At 36.6% G+C, this 25,304-nt stretch overlaps 1 protein-coding gene and 1 long non-coding RNA gene across 9 annotated transcripts in view; one reads left to right on the top strand and one right to left on the bottom strand.

Annotated features, from left to right (window-relative positions):
- Positions 1–10,922: 10,922 nt before the first annotated feature.
- LAMA2 (laminin subunit alpha 2) overlaps positions 10,923–25,304 on the bottom strand; it is a 623,859-nt gene continuing 609,477 nt past the window's right edge. For all 8 annotated transcript variants that reach the window (XM_045058020.1, XM_045058023.1, XM_045058022.1 and 5 more), the window contains 4 exons: positions 24,412–24,565; positions 21,979–22,109; positions 19,839–20,061; positions 10,923–11,907 (listed from right to left, as the gene is read on the bottom strand). In XM_045058020.1, coding sequence (XP_044913955.1) covers positions 11,750–11,907; positions 19,839–20,061; positions 21,979–22,109; positions 24,412–24,565 — 666 coding nt within the window. In that variant the 3' untranslated portion in view covers positions 10,923–11,749. The remainder of the gene's footprint in view (positions 11,908–19,838; positions 20,062–21,978; positions 22,110–24,411; positions 24,566–25,304) is intronic.
- Positions 11,907–24,256, top strand: LOC109499891. Its single transcript, XR_002157450.2, has 4 exons — positions 11,907–12,073; positions 20,577–20,832; positions 22,574–22,639; positions 23,013–24,256. It is a non-coding gene; the product is annotated as an uncharacterized LOC109499891 (long non-coding RNA).

Genomic DNA, 25,304 nt, shown 5'->3' with positions numbered 1-25,304 from the left:
CCACATTCAATTCATGCCCAGCCAATCATTCTTTCTTTTTAGGCATTTTAAATTTGGATAGAGAACAGCTAGTCCTTCTCTGTGGGTTCCTTGAAAATAACTATGTAATTTACATACAGTCATAGCAGGGGATCCCGTCTGGAGAGAGAAGACTGGAGAAGCAACATGGTGGAAAACAGAGGTGACTGTGGAATAGCTGTGGGAGAACCTGATGGTTGTCAGTTCTTGACCACATGTCCTTATGAGGCCAGTCTTCTGTTCTTCCCTTGGGTTCCATGAAAAACCCTGATATGATAATAAGTACTCTTACGTTCTTTGATGGTCTTAATACACTAAAGAAAGCTGGCTAAGATACATGTTTCTCATCTCAACAGTGACTGTATATTCTAGGACTTAAAAATAGTTGTGGAAAGAAAGGTCAAGAATGGTAGCTTTACCTTGTATTCCATGAGAATGGCACTGGGTTCACAAGAACTACTTCTTAAACTTAATCTGCAAATTCCATTTATTAAAAATAATATAAGTGTAACTTAGCAAACTCAACATCCAAAAAACGATCCAGTGAAGAAATGGGAAGAAGACATGAATAGACACTAGTCCAAAGAAGACATCCAGATGGTCAACAGACACGTGAAATGATGCTCAATGTCACTCATTATCAGGGACATACAAATCAAAACCACATTGAGATATCACCTCACACCAGTCAGAGTGGCTCAAATTAACATCTCAGGAAACAACAGATGTTGGTGAGGATGTGGAGTAATGGGAACCCTCTTGCACTGTTGGTGGGAATGCAAACTGGTGCAGCTGTTTGGAAAACAGTGTGGAGGTTCCTCAAAATAATAGAACTGCCCTATGACTCAGAAATAGCACTACTATGAATTTATCCAAAGGATAGAGGAGTGCTGATTCATAGGGGCACATGTACCCCAATGTTTATAGCAGCACTATCAACAATAGCCAAATTATGGAAAGAGCCCAAATGTCCATCAACTGATGAATGGATAAAGAAGATGTGGTTTTTATATACAATGGAATACTACTTGGCAATGAGAAAGAATGAAATCTTTGCAGCAATGTGGATGGAACTGGAGGGTATTATGCTAAGTGAAATAAATCAGGCAGAGAAAGAATAACATATGTTTTCACTCATGTGGAATTTGAAAAACTTAACAGAAGACCATGGGGGAAGGGAAGGGTGAAAAAATAGTTTCAAACAGAAAGTGAGGCAAGCCACAAGAGACTCTTAAATACAGAGAACAAACTGAGGATTGATGGGGGGGGGTAAGGGTGGGGAGAGTGGAAAGTGGGTGATGGGCATTGAGACAGGCACTTGTTGGGATGAGCACTGGGTGTTGTATGTAAGTGATGAGTCATGGGAATCTACTCCCAAAGCCAAGAGCACACTGCATCCACTGTATGTTAGCTAACTTGACAATAAATTATATTAAAAAAATAATATAAGTGTAAGAAAAATAATAATACAGGACTTTTCTTGCAGAAGGTATTGACCCTAATGTAAATGTTTTCAATTTTAAATTCATGGTCCCATGACTTTCTGGCTGGGTGACTTTGGGGAACTCACTTAATTGTTTAAAGCCTTTGTTTTTTCATATCTAAAACGGGAATGATAACAGTGCTCCCAGGAGGGCTGTTGAGAGGATTAACTTGGAGAGTGTATATAGGATAACATGTATTTAGCATGTTTGTCAGTAAGAATTGAATGTTCCAAGCAAGAGAAAACTCTAATATTGGCTTTAATGATAAAAAAAAAAAGAAAAAAATTTTCCTCATGCACGTAACTGAATAGGCCAGAATTATGACAGCATTCAGCTGCAGTTAACTCACTGAAGATATGACTTCTCCACCCTGCCTTTTGCAATATCAGCTTTATCCTTGGGTCCCATCCTGAGGTCTCTTGGCAGACCTGGGCTCTGCCCACTTAGAAGCAAACTGGACTCAACCATCCCAGCTGTCATATCTTTATGCACACTATGCATTAGCTTAGAAGAGGGGTGTATCTTTTTGAACAGGCCTCACAGAAAACTCATTGGTTCTAATTGGATCCCTTATTATGCCAGTCACTGTAGGTCAGAGGATGGGATGGGGCTTACTGATTGAATTGTCAGCACCCATTTCTGATGTAAGAATAGTGGAAGGGATAGGTCCCCAAAGGAAATGCAGCTTTTACAGCTCAATAAATGTCTTTTACAGCTCAATAAATTCATTAAGTGTACTTTTCTTTTATGCTCAAAAGGATTTTAAAAACCTACACAAAATAGTGTATATGATTTTTCCTACTATTTTATTATGTATGAGCTCTTAAAATTGTTGCATAAACTTTCATTAGTTTGTCTCAATGTGGTTTTTAGAAATGGATGCGAAGAAATAATTTATTCTTTAACTTTTCTTTTTTAGAAAAGTAGAGCTGATACATGTTACGTTAGAGTCAGGTATACAACACGATTCGACAACTCTCTGTGTTCTCCGCAGCTGTAGCTACTGTCTGTCACCATACAATGCTATTATAATACCATTGGCTACATTCTCTATGCTGTGCCTTTTATCCCCATGACTTAGTCATTCCATAAGTAGAAGCTTGTATCTCCCACTCCCCTTCACCTATTTTGCCCATCCCACCACCCTCCTCCTCTCTGACAACCATCAGTTTGTTCTCTGTATTTATGGATCTGTTTCTGTTTTTTGTTTGTTTATTCATTTGTTTTTTAGATTCTACACACAATGAAATCACATAGTATTTGTCTTTCTCTGACTTATTTCACTTAACATAATACCCTCTAGGTCCATCCATGATGTCACCTATGGGAAGATCTCATTCTATTTTATGGCTGAGTTAATATTCTGCCATATCTATCTATCTATCTATCTATCTATCTATCTATCTATCTATCTATCTATCTATCCATCCATCCATCTATCGCACATCTTCTTTATCCATTCCTCCCTCTATCGATGGACACTCAGGCTGCTTCAACATCTCGGCTATTGTAAATACTGCAGTAAATATAGAAGTGCGTATATCTTTTCTAATTAGTGTTTGCCAAAAAAAATAATAATAACTTTGGGTAAGTACTCAGTAGTGGAATTACTGGATGGTAGTTCTATTTTAATTTTTCGAGGAACCTCCATACTATTTTCCACAGTGGCTGCACCAATTTACATTCTTGCCAACAACAGTGCACAAGAATTCCTTTTTCTCCACATCCTTGCCAACACTTGTTATTTCTGCCTTTTTGATTATAGCCATTCTGATAAATGTAAAGTAATATTGTGATTTTGATTTTGATTTCCCTGACGATTAGTAATGTTGAGCATCTTCTCGAGTGTCTGTTTGCCATCTGTATGTCTTTTTTGGAAGAGTGTCTATTTGGGTTCCTTGCCCATTTTTAAATTGGGTTATTTGTGTTTGTATTTGGGGGTTGAGTTATAGAAGTTCTTTATATATTTTGGATAGTAACCCCTTATTGGACATCTCATCTGCAAATATCTTCTCCCATTCAGTAGGTTGACTTTTTGTTTTCTTGATGGTTTCCTCCAGTGTACCAAAGCTTTTTATTTTGGTGTAGTCCCAGTAGTTTTTGGCTTTTGTTTCCCTTACCTGGGGAAACATATGTAGAAAAATTTTGCCGATGGCAAAGAAATTACTGCTTATGTTTTCTTCTAGGGGTTTTATGGTTTCAGGTCCTATCTTTAGATCGTTGATAAATTTTGAGTTTTATTTTTATGTATGGTGTAAAAAAATGGTCATGTTTGATTCTTTTGCATGTAGCTGTCCAGTTTTCCCAGCACCATTAATAAGAGATTATCTTTTCCCCATGTATATTCTTGCCTCCTTTGTCATAGATTAATTGACCATAAAAGGGTGAATTTATTTCTGGGTTTTCTATTCTCTATTGATCTATGTCTATTTTTGTGCTGCTACCACATTGTTTTGATTACTACAGCTTTGTAGGTATATCTTGAAATCTGGGTTTGTGATACCTTCAGCTTTATTCTTCTTTGTCAAGATTGCCTCGGCTATTCAAGGCCTTTTGTGGTTCCATACAGTAAATTTTAGAGTTGTTTATTTCTAGTTCTATGAAAAATGCTGTTGGTAATTTCATAGGGATTGCATTAAATCTGTAGGTTGCTTTGTTTAGTATAGACATTTTAACAATATTATTTCTCCCAATCCATGAGCATGGAAATAATTTATTCTTAACTGAAAGGTTGATTTAAATAAATAGTTCTTTCTCTTTCTCTTTCTTTTTCTTTTGATAGCAGTTCTACTCTTCATAGTCTTTTAAGGAAGAGGGATTTTGGCAATGCTTTAATTCAAAGAGGACTCTTTTGATTTCAATGTCTGGATCTTGTGTCCTCAAGTTCCTGTTGTATTTCTGTTTAATTATTCATTCAAGAAATTTGTTCTCCCATTACTCTGCTTTATAATTACTGCACTTTTTCAGAGATGAGCTTCTGGACACACTTAAACCCACTGGTACTTGGTAGAGTCAGAACAATCACATTTGGAAAACTATTTATTAATCTATACTTTTAAATATAATATTCTAGCATAGTTTAGGAATTCAGTTGAATTATATGCATTACATTGGTTTAAACCAATATTATTTCGATTATTATGTAATTTTTAAATAACTTTGTTATTCCAGTCTCCCTGAAAAAAATCCTTATTAATCCCCTTTCTTCCCCCTCTCCCTCATATTATTGTTTCTGATAATCCCTACATCAAGTTTTCAGTTATTCAGTAGGCTTACTACCCAACAGAGGGATGCTGGGCACCTTGACATTGTGACTGTTTTAAAGTTAATTTCTGCAAATTTTCCTCATGAGATCCTTAATTTAAGAAATTGTATATGATAATAAAAAATTGTATATGATGCATCATAATTATCTCTAATACATTAGAAATCAATTATTTTTTTTTTAATTTTTAAAAAATCTTTACTAACTTTTGAGAGGGAGACAGGGTATGAGCAGGGGAGGAGCAGAGAGAGAGGGAGACACAGGATCAGAAGCAGGCTCCAGGCTCTGAGCCATCAGCCCAGAGCCTGACACGGGGCTCGAACTTACGAATCGTGAGATCATGACCTGAGCTGAAGTCAGACGCTCAACCGACTGAGCCACCCAGGCACCCCAATTTTTTTATTTTAGAGAGAGTGAGCAGGGGAGAGGGGTGTGGGGAGAGAGAAAGAGAGAGAATGAATGAATGAATGAATGAATCTTAAGCAGGCTCCATGCTCAGCACAGATCTCAACACGGGGCTCGGTCCCACAACCTAGGGATCATGACCTGAGCCAAAATCAAGAGTCAGACACTCAACCTACTGAGCCACCCAGGTGCCCCTAGAAACCAATTTATAAGATAAAATAAATTGTTAAATTATATCCAGTTAAGTATTTAATGCACTAAATTATTCACAGTAACAATACGTTAGTTTTGAGAAGTGCCTGCATATAGTAGTGGAAAATTCCCCTTTTAATTGTCATTGAGAAAAAAAAAATGAAAAATATTAAAATGAACCACTTTGATTTGTTGTATAAAAATTGCTAACATCATATTATATAGTTTTGATTCATTTTTGATGCTACAACACATTGCTAAAATTTTAATGAAAATATTAATATAAATTCTATATAATAGGATCAAACAAAAATAATTTATCAATAAATTTGCTTTTACTATATATTTAAAGTGGGCATTGCTTTTATTTATTTTTTATTTTTTAAAAGTAAGCATTACCTTTAAAATGAAAAAAGTAACAATTTATTTCTCTCTCTCTCTCTCTCTCTCTCTCTCTCTCTCTTCCATCTCTAACTGTTAATATAGAAAAAGTTTGGCTGGTTTATTCTACACCTCTGAGAAGACTCATGAACTGTCACTTACTTAATTAAATAAATTCTGACAGTTTTAACCCTGGAACATACTCTATAGAGTTTTGAATGCAAAATACATCTCAATGAAACATTGTCACGTAAAATTTGTAGTATCTTTGCAGTGAATTTTGTTTTGGGGCTCATACTTGATCTTGTGTGTTTTTCCTGGTCATCCTGTCTTAGTATGTATGGCATGTCTTTCTCCATCTGCAGTCAGCAGTCTCTAATGTTGATATTTCAGTTTTAGGGATGATTGCCCATTTCTCTGAAGTGCCCATCAGGGTACTTCTGATGAATTCTGTGTATGCTGCATAGCTTCTATGCATTTCAAGTAAGCCAATCCAAAATATACTCTCCAAATTTGGTCAATCTATTCAGGTATGTCTTTTGTGTGTTTTAGCAGTCAATTTGATTTCTGTTATATGTAAGATAATGGCTTTATTAGGAAATATTATATAATTATACAAAATCTTAATATGTGGATCTAATTAATTGTTTTTAAGTCTTTGACTTATGTAATTCAAAAGTAACAAAATGATTAAAAGTGTATGCATGTCTTTACGATTAGATGTTATACACAAGAGTTTGAGTGTCAAAAGTTTAGACCACATTTCTGTAAAGGAATTTAAAAGTCAATAGTTTATTTGGCCACAAACAATCTCCCAGTTCCAACATTACCACATCCCTAAGACTGTGTGTGTATGTGTGTGTGTGTGTGTGTGTGTGTGTGTGTGTGTGTGTTGTGTGTAAAAGTGGAGGCTGGAGTAGCCGGGGAGAGAAATTACCAAGAAAAAGTGAAATAAAAAGCTGTAATTCTTAAGCTTTTTTTCATCTTAACATTATTTTAAATTTCTAAAATAATATTTACTTCACAAGAAATGTGGCAATGAAAACATACGCTTAGGGAATTGAGAAAATTCATTCATAAATGAACTCATTGTATGACTTGGCTTTTGGTTTTGATTTAAGCTGGTCAGATTCATTCCTCCTCGTTCGTTGCCTTCTGCCCTGCTAAAGTATAGTTGTCAAAAGGTTAAATATTTATAACTCGCAGGCAAATATGTTGTGAATACACGTCAAAGATTTTATTTAACTCAATGAGGGAAGAAATAAGATGATGAACTGGTCTAAATAGCATTTGAGAATCTATACACACACAGACATATACATAAAGGAATATTAAGATTTCTCAGTTTGATAAAAAATTGTTACCTTCAACCAGACAAAATTTATTTCTATTTCTATGTGACAAAAATCTACAAGATACCTTTGACATTATAGAGTTATAAAATAGGCCAGTCAACAGAAACTCAAACCCAGTACTGCACTCAAAGAACACCCAGGGATTTCTTTTGTCTAAATTCTGAATTTTTTTTTTTTGATATCCATACCCTAATACTCTTAATTTTGGTGTGTCCATAGTCCTCTATCTACACTCACTCCCTTGGTGATCTCATCAGTCTTGTGGCTACAAATAACATCAATGTTCTGATGATTCCCATAATTATGCTTATAACTCCAGACTCATTATCCAATTGCCTATGGTACAGTGATCTTAAGTATCTAATGGATAAGTTTAAAATTAATATCTAAAACCCATGACCTGGTTTTCCTATCTGTAAAAGGCCCACTTTGACTACAACCCCCCATCTCCAAATAATGCCTACTCTATTCCTTCAGATGCATAGAAGTTATCAGTACTTTATTTTCTCATACTCCATAGGCCATCTTCATTTTGCCTTAATTACCTCTTTTGATCCCCTTCAGTCACATTTTAAGGTTGGGGGCTAAAAATCAACACATGAATTCAGAGAGGGGGAGCACAGTTTATGTCATAACACTCTCACTTTGATAGAAACACTAATCTATCTTCAAAATATATCAGAATCTAATTACTTTTCACCACCTCCCATGCTATCACATTTGATATTATTAGGTATGTCCCTGAAGAGGGCTGAGCTCCAGAGAGACCACCTTCCCAAATAAAGCAGGACTTTGATTTGTCCAAGGATAAATTAGTAGTTCTCCAAACATGAAAATACAAACCAGGAAAGCTCTCCAGAGAGTCCATTCTGCTGAAAAGTTCAGTAAGTGGTGGCATTAAGAAGAACACTATTTCTTTGATTTATAATTACTATGTAGCTATTCCTAATATCCCCAAGCACATATAAAAACAACTTCCTCTCTTTAAGTATGTTGTGAATATTCTTTCATTTTTTTAGTCTCAATTTTTTGTGTTCATTTATGTAAGTGATAATGGTCACTGTTCAAAATAATGGATTTCTCTGAAGTACATGTCACTCTAAAGGAATCTGAAATATGTTGATGTTCTATGTATGTATGTATTTGTGTATTTATGCAGAAAGGCTCTGCGTTATTTTGCTGGGACTTCCATGGCAACGTACCACAGACTAGGTGGCTTACACAGTGGAGATTTATTTTCTCACAATGCTGGAGACTAGATTTCAAGATGTTGGCAGGGTTGGTTTCTTCTAGAGGCCTCTCTCCTGGGCTGGTAGATGGCCATCTTCTCTCTGTGTCTTCACAAGGTCTTTTCCCTGTCTGTGTCTTACTCCTTCCTTATAAGGACATCTGTCATGTTGGATTAGGGCTCACCCACATGACTTCATTTTTCCTTAATTACCTCTTTTAGATCCCCTTCTGCAAGTACAGTCACATTTTAAGGTATTGGGGGCTAAAACTTCAACACATGAATTTGGGGGGGGGAGCACAGTTCATGTCATAACACTCTCATTTTGACAATGGGCACACATTTCATGTCACTTAGGTTTCTGGCACAAATGCCCAAGAGTGAGCCTGAGTCACTAACCTGCATATCAAGATTCCAAATAAGAGAATTTCAGGCACAGCCTGGAAGATCCTTTCCCTTCAAGTGCCCCTTGGGTCTGAAGTATGTACTAATTTCAGTCAAGCAGATGAGTACAGTACAACAGGTTTGTATTTCTCTCTTGATTCAACAGAGATTAAAAGACATTGAAAAATGCTTTTGCAATCCTGCATTAGCAGGAAGTCATATCTTTTGCAAGTGGCAGTGAAAGACTATGCTCTGTACTTGGGAAAACTACTGTATTTTGTTTCCATAATAATTGTAGATACCAATTATATTCCCTAATAATTCAGTAAATATTTCATATAAAATTGAGATTTTTAATTTGTCAAAGTAGTCTTTTCTTCTGTTGTTAAGCAGAAAATCTAGAAGAATTCTGTAGTTGGAGACAATAAGCCAAATCAAAGAAGGAGAAAATAGTTATGATTTTTAAAACCACTAATTGAAACTTTGCCAGTGTTCTAGTGCTTTGGGTCTGAAATCTGCTCAGTTTCTTATATTCCATTGTCAGCTGTGCTCACCATGGTAACTTCAATAAAACTCCCTTCATAAATGTTTTTCTTCTGAAGTGCAAAGCACCTTCTTAAAGAAGGTTGACAACCTGGTAGGAGTGGGTGTTTGAAAAATAAATGAAAAGTATTCTGTCTTCTTCGTGATTGCTGTGGGTGGAAGGAGGTGAGGAAATTATTGAGGGGATTAAGGTTGGGTGAAGGAAATGTTTTGCTTTGGGATAAAAATCTGATTATTGAGGTAGAAAATTAAAATATGCCAGAGAAACTTTTCCTGTTCATAAAATTTCCTTATTTCTCATCTTAGAATTTGGACAAGTTTTGTCCATACAAATTCATGATCCACTTTTGAATATGGATTTTGTCTGGGACAAATTTAGCCAATACCTCATTCAGTGAATTCTGCTTGGGTCCAGATCAGCTTTCTTGGGAATATTTTGGAAAACTTAACTAATGTGGGGCTTGAAGCACATCAACTCTCTCTGGGTTTGTTCCAGTTCCTCACCCATAAAATAGGGAGGCAGTAGAAACCCAAGTTCTTAGCCTTAGTCACACATTAGAATCAACTGGAGATGTTTAGAAAATGCCAATGCCAGGGCCTTACTCAGAGACTAAGGTCTGGGGTGATATACAGATATAAGAATCTTTTCTTTTTATACATACCCAAGGCAATTTTAATGTCTAGCAAGAGATGAGAATCACTGTACTTACTGATTTCAAAGGGCCCTTCCAATTCTGTCATTCTAAGGCATTCACCTACAAATGGACCTCAACAGGACTTGACTCTGATAGGATTATTGAGTACCTTTGCTTTCAAATTTGCTATATTTCTTTCTGTTGAGGCTTCAGGAAAGAAAGGCATTAACTTTTAGGAACTTAGCATCTTTATTTCTGTTTATTCACTTATTTTCCAGGTAAGCACAAATCTTGTCAGTGTTCAGTGGAGAAGGAACATCCTCATTTTTAAAACACATTGGTTCTCAGAGAGTTTTATGACTTAACGATGCCTCAAAAGGCATTAACTTGATTTAATATTATTTTTTTTTATGTGTGAGGAAATGGCCAAGACAAAGTCAACAACAATAGATTGTTAGCGGACTCTACAACTCTATGACATAGTGGATACTTTGTATCTTTAGAACAGTGGTTCTCATTCCTGATGGAACTTTAGAGTTGCCTGGGAAGCTTTTTAAAAATACTCATGCCCAGGCTACATCCTAGACTAAATCAAGCTTCCCCAGAAATTCCAAAATGGAGCCATGATTGAGAATTGCTTGATCTAGAATGAGGTTGTATAGGCAAATGATATCAAGCAACTGGCTAATGGTGAAATGCTGAGTGTATTAGCCATCTCCTTGATTAGAAACGGCACCTTCTTTCCCCTTGTGGATAGCACTGTCAAAAAGGATTATTTTTCTTTTGTTAAAATTACCATGTGAAGGAAGTGTGTTCTTTTATATGTTCGGCGTTATTAGACTACAACTATTTCTACTGATGATGGCAAATGAAACACTTCCTTCTTAAATTGATGAATAAAATCTAGGTCAGTCTTCTCAAAGACCCCTTTGAAGATGATTGAAAGAGTGGATAAAAGAAGAACTAAACACAGACTTTTTTTTAAGGAAATTGATTTATTAAGTCAAATTATCACTCAAAAAGACTCAGCAATGTACTTCTATTAAGTTTCTGGTTTATTGTTCCCTGGTAAGTAAAAATGCATTTCAGCATTATTCCTCTGTGATTATGTATACTGTGATATTCACTGAAAATTTAAGGAGCCCATAGTCTCAGTAATACAGTATCAAATGTGTGCTTAATTGTCATTCTGGAGCTTGGTTCTGGTGTCTCCCCAAAGCCTATAAATCATTATCAAACAAGAAAATCAAGTAATTAAGCTCTCTTGCCAGAATCTGATCTATACTCTCTAAATACATGCTCAGCACAAAAAAAGTATTCATTCATATGGCTAGTTAAACTCTCTAATAATAAACCTACATCAGGGAAATGATTTGCTAATGCTTTCTCAAACATAGGGAGTAAGGAGCTGATTTCCTCCCAAACATGCCAAATCCATTGTTGCTTTTAGTGGCCTGAACAGAAAGCCAAAGATGATGTACATGGAAAAGGATGAAAAAAGTTTTAATAGGAGTTAATAAAAACAATCAAAAAGTTGCATTCACAAATTACATCTCAGCTTTTCTTGAGATGACTTCAAGGCATGTTGCAAATTCAATAATTTATGGTCAGTTGCCTTTCATCTTTAAAATCACACAAAACAAGCAATTATTTAGAATGAAATAATTGGTTTAATATTCATGGACTTAAGTTGAATTTAAAGTCGGTCTGGGCTCTGAATCAGCGCCATCAGAATCAGCGCCAGTACAGAAATAATTCAACATACATGCACAAATTAGTTTTAATAACATATATAGGTGAGATATATTTCTTTTACTTGATATACTTATTTTGAAGGGCCTTTCTTGGAGTTAAACCTATTAGTTGGCTGGGCATGATACAGGTTGAACGCCCCATAGTTCCAGGGCCTTGGCAAAATTGACCTCCAGCGGCTTGCCTGTGCCTTTCGTGAGCCTCAGAGATCGGATGCAACCTCGGAACCTAATGTTGGTTGTCAGGCCAAACTGATTGAGGCCATCTGGAAAAGAAAGCAAAAAAGACTCAGTTTTGAAATGTGCCTTCCATGTTAAAGGTATTTTTAAAGTTTAATTCCAGTGTAATTAACACACTGTATTACATTATTTTCAGGTGTAAAATACAGTGATTCAAGAATTCCATCTACAACTCAGCGTTCATCAAGACAGGTGTGCTCTCAGTCCCGTTTACCTGCTTCATCCATCCTCCCACCCACCTCCTCTCTGGGAACCCTCTGCTCTCTATAGTTAAGAATCGGTATTTCTGGTTTTTGGTTTTTGTTTTTTGGTTTGTCTTTCTTTCTTTTCCCCCCTTTGTTCATTTGTTTTATTTCTTAAATTCCACATATAAGTGAAATCATATGCTATTTGTCTTTCTCTGGCTCATTTCACTTAGCATTATACCGTCTGATCTATCTATGTTGCAAATGACAGGATTTTTTCTTTTTATGGCTGAATAATATTCCATTGTATGTATGTATGTATATGTGTGTGTATACACACATATACACATACACACACATACATACCACATCTTCTTTATCTATTCATCTATTGATAGCCATTTACCTGCTTCCATAGTTTGGCTATTGTAAATAATGCTGCAATAAACATAGGGGTGCATATATCCCTTCAAATTAGTATTTTTTGTATTTGAGTATATACCCAGTAGTGTGATTATTGGATCATAAGGTAATTCCATTTTTAATTTTTTGAAGAACCTTCATACTTTTTCAGTGGCCACACCAGTTTGCATTCCCACCAGCAGTACACGAAGGTTCCTTTTATTTCACATCTTCTCCAACTCTTGTTGTTTCTTGTTTTTTAATTTTAGCCATTCTGACAGTGTGAGGTGATATCTCATTGTGGTTTTGATTTGCATTACCCTGATGATGAGTGATATTAAGCATCTTTTCATGTGTCTGTTGGCCATCTGTATGTCTTGTTTAGAGAAATGTCTGTTCATGTCTTCTGCCCATTTTTTATTGGATTATTTGATTTTTGGGTGTTGAGTTATATTGGTTCTTTATATACTTTAAATACTAACTTTGTATCAGATATATCATTTGCATTCAGTAGGCTGTCTTTTAGTTCTGTTGGTTGTTTCCTTTGCTGTGCAGAAGCTTTTTATTTTGATGTAATCCTAATAGTTTATTTTTGCTGTTGTTTCCCTTGCCTCAGGAGACACATCTAGAAAGATGTTGTTATGGCCCATGTCAGAGAAATTACTGTCTGTGCTCTCTTCTAGGATTTTATGGTTTCAGATCTTATGTTTAAGTCCTTAGTTCATTTTGAGGTGTTTTTTTTTTTTTGTTTTTTGTTTTTTGTTTTTTTTTTTGCGTGTGTGCATGGTGTAAGAAAGTGGTCCAGTTTGACTCTTTTGCATGTAGCTGCCCAGTTTTCTTAATACTATTTGTTGAAGAGACTTTTTCCTACTGTATATTCTTGCCTCTTTTGTCAAATATTAATTGTGGGTTTATTTCTAGGCTTTCTATTCTGTTCTATTGATCTACATGTTTCTGTGCCAGTAGCATACTGGTTTGATTATTATAGGTTTGTAATAGTACTTGAAATCTGAAATTGTGATACCTCCAGTTTCGTGTTTCTTTTTTAAGACTGCTTTGGCTATTTGGAGTCTTTTATGCTTTCACACAAATTTTAGGATTGTTGCAGTGGCTGGTGGGGCATGTGACTCTTGATCTCAGGGTTGTGAGTTTGAGCCCCACACTGGGTGTGGAGATTACTGACAAATAAAATCTTTTTTTAAAAAAATTAGGATGGCAGTTCTGTGGAAAATGCAGTTAGCATTTTGATAGGGATTGTTTCAATCTGATGATTGCTTTGGGTAGTATGGACATTTTAACACTACTTGACCTTCCAATCCATGAGCATGGAATGTCCATTTGTTTGTGTCATCTTCAATTTCTTTCATCAGTGTTTTATAGTTTTCAGAGTATAGGTCTTTCTCCTCCTTGGTTATGTTTATTCCTAGGTATATATTTTCTTGGTGCTTGTACATGGGGTTGTTTTCTTAATTTCTCTTTCTGCTGCTCATTAATTGTGTATCAAAATGCAACAGATATCTGTACATTGATTTTGTACTGCAACCTTACTGAATTCCTTTATCAGTTATAGTAGGATTTTTTTTTTCTTTCTTTTTTTTGGTGGAATTTAGGGTTTTCTATATATAGGTATCAGGTCATCAAATAGTGAAAATTTTACTTCTTCCTTACCAATTTGGATGAATTTTATTCTTTTTTTTTTTTTTTTCAAATCTAATTGCAATGGCTAGGACTTCCAGTACTATATTGAAGAAAAGTAGTGAGAGTGGACAATTTAGTCTTGTTTTTGACCTTAGTGGAAAATCTCTCAGTTTTTCACCATTGAGTACAATGTTAACTGTGGGGTTTTCATACATGGTCTCTATGAACCTACTTTTGTGGTATGTTCCTCTAAACCTACTTTGTTGAGGCTTTTTATCATGAATGAATATTGTACTTTGTCAAATGCTTTTTCTGCATCTGTTGAAATGATCATATAGTTTTTACCCTTTCCTACTTGATCATGGTGAATGATTTTTAAAAATGTATTCTTGGATTCAGTTTGCTAGTATTTTGTTGAGAATTTTTGCATCTAATTTCATCAGATATACTGGCCTGTAGTTTTTTCTCTCTTTTGTAGAATCTTATTCTGGTTTTGGTAATGCTGGCCTCATAGAATTAAATTGGAAGCTTTCCTTCCTCTTCTATTTTTTAAGTTTGAGAAGACCATGTATTGATTCTTCTTTAAATATTTGGTAGACTTCACTTGTGAAGCTATCTGGTCCTGGACTTGTGTTTGTTGGGAGTTTTTTGATTATTGATTCAATTTCATTTCTAGTAATTGGTCTGTTCAAATTTTCTTTCTTCCTGACTCACTTTTGGGAGGTTATATGTTTCTAGGAATTTATCCATTTCCTCTAGGTTATCCAATATGTTTTCATATAATCTTAGTATTATTTTATAATCCTTGGTATTTGTGTGGTGTGGGTTGTTATTTCTCCTCTTTCATTTCTGGCTTTGAGTTCTCTCTCCCTCTTTTTTCTTTGAGTCTAGCTAGATGTTTATCAATTTCGTTGATCTTTTCAAAGAACTAGCTCCTGCTTTCATTGATCTTTTTTTTTTTTTTTTTTTTGGTTGTTTCTATTTCATTTATTTCTGTGTTAATTTTTATTATTTCTTCTGGTGTTTTTAGGTTTGTTTGTTCTTTTTCTAGTTCCTTTAGGTGTAAGGTTACATTGTTTGAGTTTTTTGTTTTGTTTTGTTTTTTTGCTTTTTGATGTAGGCCTGTATTGCTGTAAACTTCCCTCTCACAACCAACTTGCTGCATCCCAAAGATTTTGGACCATTGAGTTTTCATTTGTTACCATGTATTTTTTAAATTTTTTATTTGATTTCTTGGTTGACAAATTTATTGTTTAGTAGCGTATTATTTAATCTCCATGTATTTGTGTTTTTTCCAAATTTTTTCTTGTGGTTGATTCCTAGTGCCATTGTATTTGGGTCAGGAAAGTATGTCTGTGACCTTTTTAAATTTGTTGAGACTTGTTTTGTGGCCTAATATGTGACATACTGTGGAGAATGTTCCATGTGCATTTAAAAAAATGGTATTCTGCTGTTTTAAGATGGAATGTTTGGGGCGCCTGGGTGGCTCAGTCGGCTAAGCGTCCGACTTCAGCTCAGGTCACGATCTCACAGTTCGTGGGTTCGAGCCCCGCGTTGGGCTCTGGGCTGACAGCTCAGAGCCTGGAGCCTGTTTCAGATTCTGTGTCTCCCTCTCTCTCTGACCCTCCCCTGTTCATGCTCTATCTCTCTCTGTCTCAAAAATAAATAAACGTTAAAAAAAAAATTAAAAAAAAAAAAAGATGGAATGTTCTGGATCTATCTGTTAAATGCCTCTGGTCCAGTATGTCATTCAAAGCCACCCTTTCCTTATTGATTTTCTGTTTAGATAATCTATTGATGAAAATGGGGTGTTAAAAAGGGGTGTTACTGTACTATTAGTTTCTTTATACTTGTTATTAGCTTTTTAAATTTTTGTTATTTGGGTGCTTCCATATTGGGTGCATATTCACCACTGTTACATCGTTTTGTTGGATTTTTCCCTTTATTATTATGTAGTGTCCTTTTTTGCCTCTTGTTAAAGTCTTTGTTTCAAAGTCTATTTTCCCTGATATAAGTATTGCCACCCTGGCAATACTTTTCATGTCTATTTGCATGATAAATATTTCTCCATCCCCCACTTTCAATCTGCAAATGTCTGTTGGTCTTAAAAGAGTCTCTTGTAGGCAGAATATAGATGGGTTTTGCTTTTTTAACCATTCAGATATCCTATGTCTTTTGTTTTTTTTTTTTTTTTTTTTTTTTAAATTTTTTTTTCAACGTTTTTATTTATTTTTCGGACAGAGAGAGACAGAGCATGAACAGGGGAGGGGCAGAGAGAGAGGGAGACACAGAATCAGAAACGGCCTCCAGGCTCTGAGCCATCAGCCCAGAGCCCGACGCGGGGCTCGAACTCACGGACCGCGAGATCGTGACCTGGCTGAAGTCGGACGCTTAACCGACTGCGCCACCCAGGCGCCCCTATCCTATGTCTTTTGAATGGAGCATGTAGTCCATTTACATTCAAAGTATGTATTGGTAGGCATGAATTTATTGCCATTTTATTTTTTTTGTGGTTGCTTTTGTAGAGCTTCTCTGTTCCTTTCTTCTCTTGCCACCATAAGTTCTCTCACCATAAGTTGGCTTTCCTTAGTGATACACTGGATTCCTTTCTCTTAATATTTTGCATATCTGTTACTGGTTTTTGATTTGGGGTTACCAGTAGGTTTGTATATAACATCATCTGCATATGGCAGTTTGTATTAAGTTGATGGTCGCTTAAGTTTAAACCAATTTTTTACCTCTCCCCGCCCCACACCCCCCCAAAAAAACTACATTTTAGGTATATGGTGTCATACTTTACATCCTTTTATTTTATGACTCCATTGACTGGTATTTTTTATAGATACACTGATTTTTGCTGCTTTTGTGCTTTTTGTCATTTTAATTACTATGTGTTTTGGTGTGGACCTCCTTGTGTTCATTTTGTTGGGGGATTTTTGTGCCTCCTGGATCTGAATTTCTGTTTCCTTTCCCAGGTTTGAGAAGTTTTCAGTTATTCAGTCTTCAAGTAAATGCTCTGCCCCCTTTTCTCTCTCTTCTTCTTCTGGGAGCCCTATAACGTGAATGTGATTACTTTTGATGGAGTCACTGAGTTCTCTACGTCTATTGTCATTTTGCATATTTTTTTCTGTCACCTGCTCAGGTTGATTACTTGCCATTACTCTGTTCTCCAGATTGCTGATTTGTTCTGCTTCCTCTAATTTGCTATTTATTCTATCTAGTGTATTCTTAATTTCAATTATTGTATTCTTCATCTCTGATTTTGTTTTTTCTCTCTTTGTTAAGGGTCTCAACATGTTCTCCACTCTTTCAAGTGCTGTAGCTTTATGATAATTACTTCAAATTCTCTTTTATGGATATGACTTATTTACGTTTCACTTAGGTCTCTTGCTGTAATTTTGTCTTGTTCTTTCTTTTAGGACATTTTCCCCTGTTTCCTCATTTTGTCCCTCTGTTTCTGTGTGTTAGGAAAGTCAGCTAAGTCTAATGCCCTTGAAAGTGGTGGGTAGGCACGCACTTTTAACAAGGTCGAGCTGGTCATCTGCCCTGAGAGAACATGTCTCTGCTGCTGAGACCAGGCCAATCCACAAAACGCACATGAGCAAGGTGCGTAGTTTTAGCAAGGTGTGCATGCCCTCTCTGGGAGATGGGACAGAGGCCCTGTAAAACATGAGGTAGGGAGATGCAGTATTAGCAAGGTTTGAGCCTGGTTTTCTGAGGGAGGGGATCCACAGCGCCAACATCCAAGCAGGCTGGGCTGGAGGGGGTGGGGCTTGGTGTAAGCAAGTTAAGTAGGGAACAGTTCTGTCTGTCTGCACTACTTCCTGCAGGTGGCTGTGTATTTGTGCTGGGGGGCAGGGGAGGGAAATGGTGCTTTCTGGCTTCTTTATTCCTGGGGGAGCCTCCCAGCAATCTCTGTCCCTCTGGGACAGTAAATAACTCCCCTCCCTTATGCCCCAGGTGTTTTGCAAACTGCTGCTGCTCTGCTGTTATCTCTGTGGGCTGTTCTTTGTGCTGTCTCTTGAAGGGTGGGGACTCAGTCTCTTACCACCCTTCTGGCTCTCCCAGAGACAAGTCTGTTGATTTTTAAGGTTCCAGGCTTTAAGTCTTGCTGGTTGTAAAAGCTCACAGAATTTGGCCCCTCCTGTTTTCAAAGCCAGACGTTCCCGGAATTGCCTTCCCCATGTAGACTCCCCAGTGTGACTCTGTTTCTCTCCCCTCTGCATACCCGTGGCTCCCTCACTTCCACCAAGGGCCTGTGGTCCTTTAACTTCTCACTGAGTCTCTGCCCTTCCTACCTTCTTCCCTGTGGCCTCTTCTCTACATTTTGTTGTGGAATTTTTTCTTCCAGTCTTTTCAGTTCATTTCTGGATTATTTATAATGATAACATGTGTTATCTAGTTGTATCTGTTGCATGAGGTGAGCTTAGAGTCCTCTCTGCCATCTTTGCTGAAAGTTTTTTAAGGGCCTGTTTTAGTCAGCTGTTAGCTTGAGATTAAATTGGAAGCCTGCTTTAAGTAAAGTTAGTGATTTTGTGCTTAGCTTCGCTAACAGCTAAACTTGTAAAGTTTCTATGGTTATGTACGCTGAAATTTGGAGACATGTAGAATTGTACATTTTAAGATAGCAAAGAGTTTGATTTGGAATGAATGAGTTTACAACTCTGATATATTATGGAATTTTATGTAGTGAAACAAATCAATTGATCAAATATTTTACTGAATTAGGATATGGGCTTTCAATGGTGACTTTATTACTTTCTTCATTGTAAAAATACATCCCAAAAGGTTAAGTAGGTTGAAAACCCACACAAAGTATTTTCTTTGCTGAGGAGACACTCCATTCTTTCAGTAGGCCTAGTAAGTGCTAACTAGGATCCCATTTCATAGACTCTAAGTGGAGAAATACATTATCTCCTTCAAAGTATCTTGGAGGGTATCCCGATTGAAGCAGAGGTAGGCCTTTTTCAAACCCAGAAGCAACTTTGGAAAAAGGAGCTCTGAATTGGTCCCCATTTCTCCTAAATCTTTCCCTCCATTAGCCACTGCTGAATGTATATTTTGCTTGTTTTATTAAGCAGAGGAACTTTACATGGGAACGGCAGTTTCTCTTGCCAACATGCTGAAAGACCATTCCAAGAGTCTGTGTTATTATAGTATTTAAAAAGAGGTGGTTGGGTTATTTCTCATCAAGTTGGGCACTCTTGTTTATGGGCACTTTAGGTAACTCTGTGGTTTATGTGCTCTACTTAATGTGCTGGACAGGGGTTTTGAATGCAGATTTATTGCTTAGGTTTCTTTGTAATATAAATATAAATGCTATAATAACCTAAGGGGGAAATTAGCTGTGTTTAACCCAATGATTTCCAGAACGTGAGGAAATAAGTTCCATAACAATTTATGATTCCTCTGGTATACTGATTTTCAAAAAATCAGAAAGAACACCAACTCTGACTGTTAAATGCCTCATATCTTTTATAAGCAAATTCATTTCCTCTAGCCCCCATCTCCTCGTGAATGAAACTTTGGGGGCTATCATGTAAAGTTCAGCCCCATGTGGTTTATATAAGTAATACACTCATTTTACACACTGGAAATTTCAGGTGTTATTTATGGGAGTAGATTCTAAAGCTAGGAAGTATACTTAAGCACACGTTCTTGGACATATTTATAGAAATATATAAATATTTTAAATCCACTAACAAATTCTTGCTGGGGTAGATAAGGCTCACCTGGGAATCCTCCAACAAACACGGGGTCATTTGTATCAGCTGATGTGGATGCCTGGTTGGGGCTCTGGGCTAACACCTGGTTCCCATCTACTGTCAGCTCAATGCGGTGTTTGATCTTGTTGGCTGTGACTTTATGCCATTGTCCATCACACAAATGCCCAGGGATCCCAGCATCATAGACAGCGGTGAATCGGCCGGCACCATTGTCCACATGAAACATAAGCTAGAAAATAGGAAATTGAACAGTCACAGATGGTTTCATTAGAAAGGTTTCATGATGGTTTGCATAGCAAAAATTGTTACGTCTCTAGGAAAAAGGCATCGGCTGGAATAGTTAGAAATGAACATATCTGAGACATTTTAAAAATTAAAAAAAAAATCTTGACAGAAATTAAAACACAGATTTAATGACCAGGAATCACAAAATATGTTCTTTGTTTGGAGCAAGATGTGTGAGACTAGTAATAATTCTGCTTTCAGAAAATGTGATATATGAGTCTAAGTGATAAAAAAAAGAACCTCATATACACAGGGACAAATTCTACCATAGATCTTTATAGAGTATGAGAGTTCTTAGTGAACCTTTATAAAATTTCTTAAAAGATGTTTAGAGTAATTCATTAATTTGATTTATAAATTCATTTTAGAGGATTATTGGTTTTTCAAAATGTAAGCTTTTGAGGTTTTAATTGTATGTATTCTTTTTTTTTTCCTTCATGGATTCCATTTTATATGCAGGATTGCGAATAACATAAATTACTTTTTTGGGCAAGCTTCATGTCACAGGTGCCAGAGACTTTCAGCCAGAAGGCCAGTTAAATTCTTAACAACGTAGAACTTAGATTGGAAGTTCATGTCTAAATGAGAAAAACCTGTTTTCAGTAACATGGAACAGTCCCTGAAATTTGAGATGACAGAATTCTTTTGAAGCTGACGAAGAAAAGAAACATATTGAAACATTGAAAACAGTCAGTCTTGCAACACGTTCGACAAGGTAAAAGAAAAGACACGGGGTTTTTAAAAAGATGAAAAACTGCAATAGGTGAAAAGTTTGTAAACTGAACAGGGATGTAAAAACAAAACAAAACCTTAAGGTTTTACTCTATTGGGTGGAGTTTGTAAGAGCAGGACTTGGTGAGAAATACACATACATTGTAATGGAACTTCATACTCTGACAAATTGATAGTAACTGGTTAAAAGCAGGCGATGAAATGAAGCGAACTCCAACAAGATGTAGTGAACGTGCTTGAAAATCTGGCAAAACCATGAGTTGTTGCTTGTCTGTCCCCCCTTTCCTGCCTCTGTACTCCTGGATCTTTTTGCTTTATTGCCTTTGAGGATGGTTTGAAGATAGGAGGGAGAGTCTTGAGGTCACTCTGTGGTCTTTCTTCTTAGGAGGCGGCAGCAGTATACGAGTGGACATATGAACAGGGGTGAAGCCTGAGTCCTATTTAAGAGCCAGATAGAAAACTTGGGCGACTCCTTGCTTTGCCTGCCTCTCTTTACCTGCTGCCTGCAGTACAAAGTATATACACAGGTCATCTTGCGGCAGGTTGCTGTTCATAGGCAGGGAGGGACGGGAGAGGTATTTGGAATTAGCTTATCCATTGTAAGCAAAATGGCAAAATAGATTATGTTGATATAAATTCAGTATAAATCAGTACTTTTTTGAAATGGTATCTAGATGATTTTTAAATAGAAATTGAGAAACTGATGTGTCAGTTGGCCATCTTGACTTCTGAGATGTGCCTACTGTGGTATAAGAGGCAAACACTGATTTTAGACAATCGAGGCCCCCTCCTCTTTTTCCCATTGGAATCTACAGTTTTACATACAGTGTATTCACAAAGAGGATATCAGTGTACTTTTACAACAAGTAAGAGCTTGAGATCTAAAACTATTTGGCCCATTATGTGTCAACACAATTGGCTTACTGTAGAATTAGCACACTTAAAGCTTACACTGGTCTACAGAATAAGTGTGTTGAAAACACACATTAGAGATAATCTAGATAGATGGAAAGATACAATCTAGCTTTGTCCCAACAAAGAATACAGCAAGGCTTCACAATGTAGATGTTCTACATATGAACAACAATATCATGAGGAAATCAGAAATATGTAGACAGCTGACACTCACCTTTTCATCAATCATTTCGACACCCATTCCATCCATTTTCTGGCTGCTGATTCCTAGAAGAACTCCAGTGGTTCTAGTTGTGCGGAATTCAAATTCTACAAGAAGGTCCAATCCCACTTTGAACCCATCAACTGTCAAATGAAGATTAAAAAAAAAATGTGGATTAGAGTTTAGGGATTGTTGATTCAAGTTTGTACAATGCAATGGTTTAGATCTCAATTCAGATATTCGTCAATTATAATAAGTTCCAGACTCTCCTATGGCCTATATTTCCACCGTCGTATCATGTAACACTTTAAAGTTATTGCTTATTTTCTTGGTTGTCTTCCCTCCTAGCATGTAAATTCTGTGAGGGCAATTTTATTACTGTGCCTACCAAGGTATCTGGCACGCAGGGAAGTTTAATACATAGTTGTTGAATAATTAAATGGATGAACACACACGGAGATTGGCTCAAAGAATCCCATAGCAATGCATGGTTCTTTTGGAAGTCTTACTGTTGGATTAGGTGAAGCATTTCAATGATTATTCAGTAAGATTTTACTAGGCTGCTCTAAGATTACTGTTTCCATTTTTTTTTTTTAAATAAATAAAGGAACTGTAAGCATGATTTTGAAAGAGAAGATTCTGGGACATAACTAGGTTTTTCCAGTTTATCCAAGTAAGTTTTTTCTATAATTTCCTATATTTGATTCATTGATTTATTTAATCTTTTAGGAAGTATTTAAGACATGCCTCTTAGAAACAAAGCCATTCAATATGAACAGACCTAGAAAATATCAACTGCATGGAGTATTAGAGAAGAACTACAGAAATTTTATGCATGTCTTCTATTTATTAAGAAATAAATGCTATTTGTAATCACAGTTGCCTCCAATGAAGGGTAGTGTCTATTATGTGAAAAACTTATTGTTCTACTGAGAACCTTGATGGGTTGGGATGTGCAAAGGTGGGTTTAGAGCAGATTTTAAGAGAAAAAGAAGCTGAATTGTCCTGCAAAATAAAACAAAGTGCTTGTTTTTTGTCCCTGAAAGGGAGAAGTGAGGAGAAGAAAGGCACAACCTGAAACAGTTCAGCGGAAGACAGAGTGAACTGGCCAGTAAAAACCACAGTGATCAGGTGGCTGAAAAGGTTTTAAGGACAAAGATGTCAAAGGTTTAATTGAAGCTGTATGTTTTACAATGATGAAACCTTCTCTAATCATCCAAGTCTTATAAAGATTGCATTACACTGTCTGTTGAGGGGATGGGAGGAGTTGTTGGAAATTGGGGAAGTGGCTAATTTTCTGGTCCAGTTTGATCCAGAATGAAAAAAAAAGAGCCCAGGCAGAATAGCAAGTCAATAAATTAACTGCAGACGCTGAAGCCTGCCATCAAATTTGACCAAGAGAATGCTAGCCATCTGTGAATTTGAAGAAATCTTGGGGAAGGCTTTGGGTTTTCTCTGCACATGGAATGTAGGGCTCATCATAACCACCAATATTTTAATGTTTAACAAAACCTGTGTTTATCTGTTTTCTGCCTCAGCTATAGGTGAAGTTTCCAAATTACGCTTTGTCTGAGGGCTCTGGCCTTCCATCTCTGAAAACCTTTGTATGTGAGCATTTATCTCACCTTTTAAATCCTAGCTCAAATGTCAATTTTCCCATAAAGCCTTTCCTGATTTCCCCAACCAAAATTAATGTTTCTTCTAAATATCCACAGAACCGTGCTTATATATCTTCTGTAGTTTTAAATCATATGTACTTGACTTGTGATTTCTGAGCGCACTGAATCTTACCTATTAATAGTATATTTTTTGAAAAAAGAAACATTTACTTCTGTTCCCCATGATAACTTCTATACATTATGTGCTCATTAATTTTTTTCTAACTCTAGGACTGAACAGTCCATCTTAAAGTATGTTAAGGTCTTTTTGTTGTTATATATTTTATATTTTTCTTTCCAAATTGTACATTTACTATCAGTGATCCAGACCTGCTCTGGAAGTGCTCATTAGTAAGGGACAGATGCCTAAAGTCAGGGAAAAGTGCCAATCGTCATCACCATCGATGAGAAATGGGTACCAGTATGTGTCTGTCATGGGTATGAGTGGGAGCTCATGACATGGAGTATTAAAAGAAGTTGAAGAGAGGAAGAAAGAAAAATGCTACCTCGTCTTCAAAAAGGTAGACAGGGAAAACTGAAAAGTAGATAAATTACATGTATAAACATATGGCCCTTCTTGTAGAATTACACTTATTTTTTCTATTAAATCTTCTCACAATAAGACACATTAATCTTTAAGAGACTTTGTTATTACTACTATCCGTTTTTATTTCTGGTTTAAGTGTACTAATTTAGGAAATCCAGGACTTTTATTTTTCCATACAAGCCAGAAGTTAATATTTGGACCTATTTAATATTCAACAGGAAGAAAATGGAAGTGCCTCACCTGCTTTGGCAAAACCTGTTCCATCAAAATATGTTCCTTTCTGAGCATTAGCAAAACACGTTCCAACGTGGAAACTGGAGGTTGGTTGTTCAAGATCTACAGGGGCCTCCGCCATCTGAAAATTCCTGATGCAGCCATCAATGCTGTAGGTCACCTAAATATTCAGGTCAGACAAAAACAAATAGCAGGTTTTAGCAGAAACTTTGCCTTTATATGGAATTCAGTAATTTGTGGGGATGCTCTGTGCTTGTAATCATCACCCAGTTTCCTTAAGACAGCCCCAAACTACCTAAATCTGTACCATCATCCCAGGCTTCACAAAATGGGCCCACAGAATCCTCTGTTGGGCTCCTCAACTAGGATATATCTAGCCTATATCTAGATTGTTCTGATATTCCAAATAGTGTACATTGTGACTCTCATGGGACCACTGGTTTGGCAGACCTATGTGCCCCGTATGAATATCATAACTTTTCATTAGTTCCTTATGCTGGTTCTGGTCCAGGATGGTGATGTAGAAAGAACCTGAACTTACTACCATGGACACACCAAATCTGTACCTATTGATAAAGCAATTCCTCCTTTAGAAGAATTGAGGGCCGACTGAATAGCTTCTGCACAGCAAAATGGCAACCCCTGACCCAATGAACTGCAATGGGAAGGGATAGTACTGAGGGACTGAGAGGAGATTCATCTGAACTGGGGCACAGAAAAAGAGCAACTAGTATATAAAAGGCTCAGCCCCAGAACCCTGCCAAATGGTGAGGGAGCTGCTGGAACTCTCTGGGTCAGACAGGCTAGTGAGAGCAATGGTTTATGTACTTCCTCCACCTGGATAGCATGGACCACGCCAGGGTCCAGGCACCCCAGCTGGCCTATTGCCTGTGAGCCCC

Source organism: Felis catus, chromosome B2, assembly GCF_018350175.1.
Source record: "Felis catus isolate Fca126 chromosome B2, F.catus_Fca126_mat1.0, whole genome shotgun sequence".
Taxonomy (NCBI): domain Eukaryota; kingdom Metazoa; phylum Chordata; class Mammalia; order Carnivora; family Felidae; genus Felis; species Felis catus.
Note: the sequence above shows the minus strand (reverse complement) of the source record. Positions and strands in the feature narration are given on the sequence as shown.